The sequence below is a fragment of the Oryctolagus cuniculus genome, chromosome 9 (genome assembly GCF_964237555.1).
Source record: "Oryctolagus cuniculus chromosome 9, mOryCun1.1, whole genome shotgun sequence".
Lineage (NCBI taxonomy): Eukaryota > Metazoa > Chordata > Mammalia > Lagomorpha > Leporidae > Oryctolagus > Oryctolagus cuniculus.
In genome coordinates, this window is record NC_091440.1 from 1,990,487 (window position 1) to 2,001,282 (window position 10,796).

The 10,796-nt window shown below is 68.3% G+C and overlaps 1 protein-coding gene across 1 annotated transcript; it reads right to left on the bottom strand.

Annotated features, from left to right (window-relative positions):
* Positions 1-1,678: 1,678 nt before the first annotated feature.
* On the bottom strand, positions 1,679-10,781 carry TEX29 (testis expressed 29). Its single transcript, XM_051830507.2, has 6 exons — positions 10,648-10,781; positions 10,469-10,561; positions 5,864-5,974; positions 3,377-3,446; positions 2,386-2,537; positions 1,679-1,836 (listed from the first exon to the last, which is right to left on the bottom strand). The coding sequence occupies exons 2-6, from the start codon at positions 10,524-10,526 to the stop codon at positions 1,796-1,798; spliced, it is 432 nt and encodes a 143-aa protein (XP_051686467.1). The 5' UTR covers positions 10,527-10,561; positions 10,648-10,781; the 3' UTR covers positions 1,679-1,795.
* Positions 10,782-10,796: the final 15 nt, after the last annotated feature.

Here is a 10,796-nt window from a genome sequence, read left to right on the forward strand (position 1 = left end):
GGGGATGGGGTCTCGACAGACGCCCCCAGGAGCTTGCCCCGGGCTGCAGCACGCACCACACGGGTAGCTGAACGTGCTCCGTGTCACTTGGCTGCAAGGTGACCACCGGGTCCCAGTGCCACAGCAGCCACCACCAGGAGCCTCCCGGCTCAGCCTCCTAAGCAGCTCTGCCCCGCCTCTGCCCCCCGGCCCCCACCCCAGGCGGTTCACCGCAATGCCCCCGCCTCTGCCCCCCGGCCCCCACCCCGGGCGGTTCACCGCAATGCCCCTGCCTCTGCCCCCCGGCCCCCACCCCGGGCGGTTCACCGCAGTGTCCCTGCCTCCGCCCCCCGGCCCCCACCCCGGGCGGTTCACCGCAGTGTCCCTGCCTCCGCCCCCCGGCCCCCACCCCGGGCGGTTCACCGCAGTGTCCCTGCCTCCGCCCCCCGGCCCCCACCCCGGGCGGTTCACCGCAGTGTCCCTGCCTCCGCCCCCCGGCCCCCACCCCGGGCGGCTCACCGCAGTGCCCCTGCCTCTGCCCTCCGGCCCCCACCCCGGGCAGTTCACCACAGTGCCCCGCCTCTGCCCCCCAGCCCCCACCCTGGGCGGCTCACCGCAGTGTCCCTGCCTCCGCCCTCCAGCACCTGTGTCTGGGGCAGAGCCAAAGGCCAGCCAGAATGGCAGGGCTCAGGCCAGGACTGCAAGGGCCCGGCCTCCAGGGCCAGGTGCTGAGAGCCCCCACAGCTGTGTTCCAGGGAGGCAGCAGGTGCACCCCAAGCCGGCCCAGGGGCCTCCGGTGTCGCGTCCAGGGCTCCCCACCTGCCCGTCTCAGAAGGGCGCAGCTGGTGGTGCTGTTCCCCGGCTGAGGCTGACGGTGGGGGTGCCCCCCACCCCCGCCTCCGAGGCCGTCACAGCCCACAGCCTTGCGCCAAACCCCACGGGAGCAGAATTCCCCAGAAGCCTGCCCCATCCTCGGTGCGTGAGGCCACATCCACAGACGGAGTCGTGTGGGGACTGTGAGGAGTGGGAGCCTGGGACGCTGCCCCCACCCCTATGAACCCGGCACCAACGCCTGGGCCAGCCCAGGGCCAGGCGAGGGGCAGCAAGGCACCTGTGAGACCCCCAGAGCAGGCCCCGCCCCGGCCCTTGGAGTTCCAACTGGAAAACAAGTGAGGGGCTTCCCTTGCTGGGGGGGGCGTGTGTGGTCCACCTGCCCTGCTGGCTTGTGTGGGGCCTCCAGCTGTGGGCACGGGAGCCTGCCCCCCCCCAAGAATCCACAGCTCTGGGGGGGCTTCCCTTGTTGGGGGGGCTTGTGTGGGGGTCTCCAGCTGTGGGCACGGGAGCCCCCCCCCCGAGAATCCACAGCTCTGAGGGAACAAGACCCGGTGACCCCGACGGCGCCCCCGTAGGTGGTGTACACTCACGGGAGCTCTCGCCGGCCCCCAGGAGACAGCGGTGGAGGACCTGGGGTGAGGGGCGTGGCACTGCCCACTGCTCCTGGCCAGGGCTCACCAAGGCTGGGGGCCTGGAGGCCGAGAGCCTGGCTGGGCAGGTGGGACCGTTCCCAGAGAAGCAGGGGCGCAGGTGCCACCATGCCAGCAGCCGCGGGGCCGACAGCAGCGCTGAGCGCGCCACGGAAGCCTGGAGACCCCGTGCTCGCCCGAGAGACACATCAGCTGAGGAGCCGGGAGGCGAGAAGCAATTTTCAAAATACATTTATTTTCTTCTCGTGGGGCAGTCACTTGCTCACATCCCCTAGCGGCGGTCCCAGCCAGGGTTGGGGGGGCTCCCAGCAGCCCGCACCCCTTCCCGCACCTCATTCCTCAGTCTCCTCGGCTTCTGAGATGGTAAAGGTAGCTAAGCAAGGAAAAACAAGGAGAAACATTTTTCCCCCAAGTGGAGTTTGCAGTGACCTCGGGAGAGGACCTCGGGCTCTGGGAACCCATCGTGGTGCGGCGTCCCGATGGTGAGTTATCTGCTCAGAACCGGCGGCCCCCACGCTGTGGCCCCTGGACAAGGCCAACCCCCGCCCCCCAGGAAGGTCCCACAGAGACAGGCTAGGGCCAGGCCGCCCGGGTCCCCGTGGGGTCGCCCGGCAGTGCCACACTGGACCCCTGGTTTCCCCAGGCGCTGCTGGGCTATCTCACGCTCGCTCTCCCGGGTCTAACCACCACTCCCACAGGCCCTGGAGCAGGGAGGTGGGGCTCCGAGCGCAGCACAGCCCTGCAGCGCCCCGCCCCGGAACATGGTGCCATGTACAAGGTCTGCCCCAGCCGGAGAGCAGAGCCCTCCCCAGGGAGCCCAAGCGGAGGCCACAGTCCTGGCTCTGCTCGGAAGGTCCCTTGGGGCTGCTGAGCACCTGCGGGTCAGGGGGCCCGAGGGAGGAAGGCTGGGGCCTCTCCATACCTCCTTCCTCGCTCTTCTTGGAGGGCTCATCGCTCACGGGCGGGGCCTCCACTTCGCTGACGGACGGGGGCGGCTCGGGCTTCTCGCTGGACTCGGACATCAGCGTGACTTCCGCGGAAGACTTCTTCTCCCTCCTGCTCTCCTGAACAACTCTGACAGGCGGAGAGACTTCATCACGGCCCGGGAAGCTAAAGTCGGACAACCCTGGGGCCCGTGCTCGGGGACGGCGCTCCAGAGACGGCCTCTGGGACGTGCACGCATCCTTTTAGGTCGATGCTGCGCCTAGGGGCTCCCATCTCGGGCCAGCACCGTGGTGCGGCGGGTTAAGCTGCCGCCTGCAGCGCCAGCGTCCCCTGTGGGCGCCAGGTTGAGTCCCGGCTGCTCCACTTCCGATCCAGCTCCCCGCTAATGCGCCTGGGAAAGCAGCGGAAGACGGCCCACGTGCTTGAGCCCCTGCCACTGACGTGGGAGACCTGGATGGCCTCAGCCTGTCCCACATCTGGCTGTTGCGGCCACTTGGTGAGTGAACCAGCAGATGGGAGATCTCTCTCTCCCCTTCTCTCCATAACTCCGCCATTCCAATAAATAAAATAATACGGGGGTGGGGGTGGCTCTCGTCTTACTTTCTTACGTCCACTCCAGTGTTCTGTCTGTGGCCTCCCGACTCCCAAAGACAAAAGCAGCGCCAGCCACATCCACTCACGCAGCCCTGCGCTCAGAATGTGGCTGGGCTCCGGGGACAACCTGGGCCTCGGCTGGGCCCAACACCCCCCGCCCTGTGGGCTGTGGGCCCTCCTTGGTGCTGGTGTCAGTCACCGCGGGACAGGACAGGGCACCACGGTCCCTGCCCTGCCGTGCCCGTGGGGGCTCCGGGTGTGCGCTAAGTGCCGGCTGGAACTTTGCAGGCAGTGCTGGAGGGAGTGCAGGGCCCCCAGGGTGCAGAGGAGCCCCCCCCCCCCCAGCACCTGCCCTTGACCCGCCCAGGACCCACCTGTAAATAATGGTGATGATGAAGGCCCCGGCGATGATGACGATCAGGGCGGAGAACACCTGGACGTAAACTGAAACGCGGGCTCACTGGGCCGCAGTCCCGAGGACCAGGCCGGCTCAGAAGTGAGAACAGGGGAGCCCTGCGGGGACAGGCGCGCGCCCGCCACCCCAGGGTCGCCTGTCTCCAGGAGCACTTCACACTCCCAAGTCACCCAGGGGCCAGGGACTGGGAGCGGCATGCCCTGGAGAGAGGCGCTCTCTGCAAACCTGGTGCTGGGTCCCTCAGGGCCCCATGGGCTTGCTCTGCCCCACCCACCCAAGGCCCCGCCCCCAGTGGCAGGCCCCGCCCCCAGCCCCCTCCAGGGGCTCTCAGCTCTGCCTACTCTCGGGCTTGGCCGAACAGCGTCCTCCTCCCTGCCCCCTTGACACCTGCAGGCCCGAGCCCCAGAGTCCAGGCCTCTGGGCTCCCGAGCGCCGAGGCCGGGGGCTCAGCCTTTGTGAATACCCACTCCAGCAAGTTCTCCACCAGCCCATGGCGCACGGGAACCCCGTGGCCGTCCCCGTGGTCATCGCCGACAGGACCCAGCCCCGCAGGGCAGCCGAGCCCCGGCCGCAGGGCACACAGCCTGCCGGGCCGGCGGGCCGGGTTCTAACTACAGCCGGGCTCCTGGACTCCACCCCGGTCCCAGAGCCTTCTCGTGGGGGCAGAAGCCACCCAGCTCCTGACGGAAACACCCAGGGAGCCACGGCTCCACCACGGGTGCTCCTCAGGCAGAGGCTGCAGTGGAGACCTGGGCTGGGCCCGAGCAAACGAGGAAGCTTCTCGCTGTCCCCTCTGTGCCCTCATTTCCTGCCATCACGGCTCTCCCGGGGGGGGGGGGGGCGGCTGCCCCACGGAGGCAGGGGCAGAAACCGGTTTCCAACACGGCCTCCCAGGCTCCCTCCTCCTGGCGTCTACACCCTGGGGACGCCGCTCCCTCTGTGAGCAAGGCTGACTCCTGGAACCCACGCGGCAGCGGTGGGAGGAAGCGACCCCGGCCGGGTCAGGACACCCGCAGCGTCCGCTCTGCTGCTCCTTGGACGTCCTGCCCCGAGGAAGACGGGCGCCGAGTCCCCAGGTCACTCAAGCCGCCCTCGGCGCCAGGGAAAGCTGCAGCCTCCTGATGTCCGCACCAATCTGCGGTCCAGCGCCTGGGGCCGCGGCCTCCGGAGGGGACGCCGGACTGCAGGGCCCTGAGACTCGAGCGCTGCCCCTCCCCCTGGCTAAGCGGGGCTCGCTCCTTTGAGCCGCTGAGGTCTGGGGTGGGGCGTTCCCCGGCACGGAGATGGTGAGCGTGTGCGTTCAGGGCCACATGTGAGTGCCACACGCGTGCTCAGTGAATGCCCTCGACCGTCGGCATGCCTGCCACGCTCTCATCGTTAGGGCAGCTCTGGATCTCGGCATCTGGGGGAGCCCACGCGTTGCAACCACAGCTCACAAACCCCACATCACGACACACCTTTCAGAGCGCGTGGCCGTCGAAGGAGAGCATTGTTTCTTTAAGGAATGTCTGGGTAAGTTCCCGAGTGGGGGAGTGTGGGAGCCGTCTCAGCAAGCTCAAGTCAAGCTCTCAGGACCAGCCCCAGTCAGGACGGAAGAAGGCAGGCACGCCTCGCCCCCCGAACCCGCGACTCCTGGAAGGCCCCAGGCTGATTCCTCACATTCACCTCCTTAATGACACGGATTATGCCACAGCGCGACGTGCGCGCCAAGCCAGCCATTCACGGAGCTGCTGGGAGGTCCCGTAACATGGAATTAAGTGCACAGAGCACTAACACCCGTCACTCGCCCGACCTGCCCAGCGCCAGCCTCCCTCGCCATCCCCAGCGAGAACGGAGTCGGCACGCAGGGCGGGGCCCCAAACACGGGCCAGCTGCCCGGCCCGGAGGAAGTCACAGCAGAGCTCAGCCAGGCAGCGAGTGGCCCGCACGTGGCAGCACTCCCAGCCACGGGGCCTCCTGACCGGCACGGGGAGGCTGGGGACGAGTGGTTGGGGGCCCTGTCTGTGAGGGCTGCAGCCTGGCCGGGGAGACACAGGGGCCCCTGGGCCACGGGCACCAGGGACGCACACGGAGGGGCAGCTGCGCTCCGGCCCCTGCCGCCAGGCTCTGCCGAGGCCCCACTGCCCTCCCCCACCCCACGATGCCCCCAGGCCGGAGGGACTGGGGTGCACTCTCGAGGCTCTCAGTCACCCTCAGGGTCCTTGGCTGGATGGCAGCCCTGTCCTGGTGGCCAGCAGTGACCCTGTCACGGCAGCTGTGGCTATGGTGCTGTGTCCTCACACCCAGGCTCCTACAGGGCGCTGGGACGACCGGATTCTTCCAGAAGGAGGGAGGCCGAGCAGTGCCCCTCCGCGGCAGGTCTGCGGGCCCTGGGACGGCCTTGGCACGTGCCAGGCCCGCGGGGTCACACCCACGCCCAGCCTTCTGCGCCGCCCGTGGTACTCACCGGGGACCGCCTTCTCATAGCAGACGCCTTTGTAAAAGCAGCAGCCCAGCTCCTTGCAGCGGTCCCTGGACACATTGTAGTCACAGATGTCGTACAGGGGGATGTCACACACTGCGGGGACAGACACACGGAGCTCGTGTCCCACAGGGCCTGCGGGACACGTGGAGCTCACACAGACCCCACAGGGCCTGCAGGACACGTGGAGCTCCCACAGACCCCGCAGGACACGCGCAGCTCACACGGACCCCACAGGACACGCGCAGTTCCCACAGACCCCACAGGACACGCGCAGCTCACACGGACCCCGCAGGAACACATGGAGCTCCCACAGACCCCGCAGGATACGCGGAGCTCCCACAGACCCCGTGGGACACACGGAGCTCCCACAGACCCCACAGGACATGCACAGCTCACACGGACCCCACAGGACACACGCAGTTCCCACAGACCCCACAGGACACGCGCAGCTCCCACAGACCCCACAGGACACGCGCAGCTCCCACAGACCCCACAGGACATGCACAGCTCACACGGACCCCACGGGATACGCAGAGCTCCCACAGACCCCACAGGACACGCGCAGTTCCCACAGACCCCACAGGACACGCGCAGCTCCCACAGACCCCACAGGACACACGCAGTTCCCACAGACCCCACAGGACACGCGCAGTTCCCACAGACCCCGCAGGATACGCGGAGCTCCCACAGACCCCACAGGACACACGGAGCTCCCACAGACCCCACAGGACACGTGGAGCTCACACAGACCCCACAGGACACGCGCAGTTCCCACAGACCCCACAGGACACACGCAGCTCACACGGACCCCGCAGGAACACATGGAGCTCCCACAGACCCCGCAGGATACGCGGAGCTCCCACAGACCCCACAGGACACACGGAGCTCCCACAGACCCCACAGGACACGCGCAGCTCCCACAGACCCCACAGGACACGCGCAGCTCCCACGGACCCCGCGGAACACATGGAGCTCCCACAGACCCTGCAGGACACATGGAGCTCCCACAGACCCCACAGGACATGCGCAGTTCACACGGACCCCGCAGGCACACGCAGCTCCCACAGACCGCGAGGGACATGCACAGCTCACACGGACCCATGGGACACGTGGAACTCCCACGGACCCTGCGGGACACACAGAGCTCCCACGGACACCAAGGAGACATATGGAGCTCACACAGACCCCACGGGATACATGGAACTCCCAGAGACTCCGTGGGGACACGCGGAGCTGCTACGGACACCACGGGACAGACACAGGGAGCTCCCGTTCTGCTGGTCACACTGGCTGTGAACCCGAATTAAATCTCTAACAAGACCCCAGGGGCTCATCGCCCAGAGCGAGGCAGGGTCCCCGGTGACTGGGTAGGGGCGCTGCCCGGCCGCCACACTCTGCAGGGAGCCGAGGGCTGGGCCGGGGCCGCTCGCAGGTTGTGCTGTGGGCCCAGTTCCCACTCGGTGTGCAGCGCGGGAACTGATCCGTGTGCCTGGGCATCGCTTCAGGGTTTTGAAAGTGGGACTCAAATGACCCAAGGTTTAACCCGGTTCTGCCGCCTCCCAACCAGGGGGGGGAGACTGCAGGCTTGGCCGAGCTCTGCGGAAGACGGGGCGGGGGGGTGGGGGCGGGGGGGGGCAGGGCCAGGACGGGGCCAGAGCCGTCTGGGGGCCAAGTTCAATGGCCTAGTCCCGTCTCGGCTGCAGGCGCTGAGCCCTTCGTGGCTTCGTGGGCAGCAGGCAACCGAGCGAGGGAGCCGCGTAAGGCTGAGAGCGGGGGTGGCAGAGCCGCACGCCGGTGGCATCCCCGCAGCCCCCTGCCCTCCAGAGCCGGCGTCTCCTTACCTCCCTCTGTATCTGCTCAGGACACACGTGCAGGAGCAGAGAAGACAAAGAGAGGTCAAGTCCCACATGCTCTGTGGCATCACACCCCCAGGCAGAGGGAAGCCCCGCCCCCGCCCGGACTCGCCCACCTTGCGTGGTTTTCAGGGGCCACCGTGTGGTAGGGGCGGCCAGCACGCCTCCTCCCATCGAAGGGGTCGGCGCTCGGCTATGCCAGGGTTCCCAGGTCCAACCTCCCCACAGGGACAGCTCCGTAAGACGGGACGGGAGAGGCACCCACAGGCCAGACCCTGGCCTGCGCATTCCCCAGAATGGCCAGCCCCAGGGTTCCGCTGTGGCATTGTGACCGCATCACAGGGGTTCTGAGGACAGCACCCGGCCTGTGTGAGCTCGGGCGCTCTGAGCACACCATCGCCGCAGGAAAGGAGCCCTCACCGGGGGTTCCTGGAGCAGGCGCACTCCAGCAAACGCGCCTAAAAGCTCCCAGGTGTGACCGGGGGCACCGCAAAGCCCGAGCCATGCAGCCACAGACACTGCTGGGCTCATGGCCCCCGCCTGGCTCCCCGCTCCCTGCTGCCTACAACCCCGGCCCACGAGCCTCCTGGGTGTCAGGAACCACATAAAACTCCTGAAACCCAATGCATCTGGCACTGGGGTCAGGAGGGGCCTCTCCCCCACGCCCTGCCCAGCACTGGAGCCATGGGGACAAAGAGAAGGTGGGAGGACGGGCAGCGGCGGAAAGGGGGCCACCGCCACTGGGGGAGGCTGGGGCCACGTGCCAGGCGGTCCAGGGAGGGCTCCCACACGTGCGCCAGGCTGGTGACGGGCTTGGTGGGGCTCGCCCATGAGGCTCGTGGCGTGCTGGGGTTATACACCGGGCTCATGGCAGATTTACAAGGGGCTTAGCCATGTGTGCGATGTTCACGTGCTCAGGAGGCGCTCACACACACGTGCAAGCTCCGTGGGCGGCCACTTTTAAGTCTGGAGTTGGCTTTTGACCCTGAAATTCGGGCCTCGGAGGCCCCAGGGCGGGGACTCAGGAGCTGGGGACAGAGCGTGCGGAGGGCGTACTGCCCAGTACCACCCCAGCGCAGGGGTGAGAGGAGCAGGCCCCGCCCTCCCCACAAGCCCTGACAAGGAGCATGGCGGCCGTGCCAGGTACTTTCACATAGTCGGGCCCTCGCCGGGGAGCCGGCACCAGTCTCGGATCCCCCAGCCAACAAGGGACTGGTGCGGGCCAACAGGCTGACACCCCAGACACACGCCGTGGCCCTGGCTGGCCACAGCCGGCTCTCTTCCAGGGTGGTCCTGTCTGCACTCCCTCACCTGTCCATTCCTCACTCACAGGACCCAGCCCGCCTCCACGGGCATCAGAGCTGGGGAGAGCGTGGGCAGCTGCGGGGGCACGAGCACAGAGGTGCCACCAGGGCTGCGTGGGCGGGCAGGGGTGCAGAGGGCGAGGATGGGGCTGTGCCCGCGTGAGACACAGAGGCCGGAGCCCAGGCAGGGAACCTGCCAAGCCAGCACCTGCCGGAGCCCTTCAGTCTCCGAGGAGCCTCGTGAGGATGGACGGCACAGGGGGACAGACGAGAGGCTAGACCCGCAGGCACAAGGCCCCCGGGGGCTGGCTGGGCTCTGCCCACCCCAGCGACCCAGGCCCCCGACAGCACACACACGTGTGAGCCGGCCCTCAGCCCAGCTGTGTCCGCTCAGTGAGGCAACACGGAGCGGCTGCAGTCCGGGGCAGCTCCGCCAGCTCCGTCCCGCTGTGCGTTTGCCACCCGACCAGACGCACGGCCCCAAACGGGCAGCACGCAGGAGCACCACGGATCAGAACCAGGAGGCTCACACAGACCCCGCAGGACACACGGAGCTCCCACAGACCCCACAGGGCCCCGCAGCGGGGTCTGTGGGAGCTCGGGCAGGGCCCTGGCTCACCAGATGCACCTGAGATGTTCTCCTCGCCCTGGCCCACGCCCCTGCACCTGCTCACCCCGGGCCAGCCCCCTGCAGCCCCAACTCGCCATCCCAGAGCTGGGCGGCAGCGCCCTCCGTCCCAGCCCAGGACCCCGGGGCCGAGGCCACCTGTTGACAGCCCCTGGTGCTCCCAGCCCCGAGGCGGGGCCCACAGGCTCTGACAATGAGCTTCTCTCTCCCCACATCTGCCACGGCTACTGGCCACCCCCCGGGGGACCAGAGGGGCCGCTCCCAGGCCCTCTCTGCAGCTCCTCGGCCACCCCCTCGTCCCAGCCCCATGCTGTGTGCTCTGGAACCGGAGCACAAACGTCCCCCCTGGGGGTCTTGAGCCCAGGAAGGCACCTGCTGCCTTGCGAGGGGCCCCGCGCACGGGAGCGAGGGGTTCCCGAGTAGCAGGTGCCTGTGCGGCCGGAGCCGGCACTGCACGTGCCTGGGGACTGAGAACCTCCCCGCCCCTTGGGTGGGAAGACATCCTGTTTCCCACAGTTCCCCTCGAGCCCACACTGGGAGCAGGGGCAGCGTCCCCACTGAGAACCGTTTCCCTTCAGGAGGAGAAGGCGACTTGGGAAGAGGCTCTGCTCCCACCCCGGGAGAGAAGCGAAGTCGGCCTTGGTGCTCGGCCGGCGCTTCTGAGAAAGACAGCGAAGCTCTCCAGCGCTGGGATTCCCATGCCTGCCCCCCCCCCCCCCCCCGCTGTGGGCAGGCTGGGAGAGGACGGCGATGCCCCCCTGCCCCCCCCGCCCCCCCCCGCCCCCGCGGCATCGCCAGTCACCTGCAAACTTCTTGAGCAGGTGCGGCGGTGACTTCTTTATCTCCGGGGCGTACCTCATCGCGGCGGCTGAGGGGGGCCCCAGCTCAGGCGGATCTGGAAAACAAACACAGGCGTGCGGGGCTGCGGGCATGGCCAAGGGTGGGCCTGGCCAGGGCACCCCCTCCCGCCCTCCAGCCCACCTGCACATCTGCTGCCCTGCTGGGTCTTCCTCTCAGTCAAATCCCAAGCAGGGAACGAGTCTGATAAAACCAGAAACTGGCTACCTCCTGCCAGCCCCAGCCACGGCTCAGGGCCAGCGCAGCAGTGCCAGGGCCCTGCCTGCTATGAC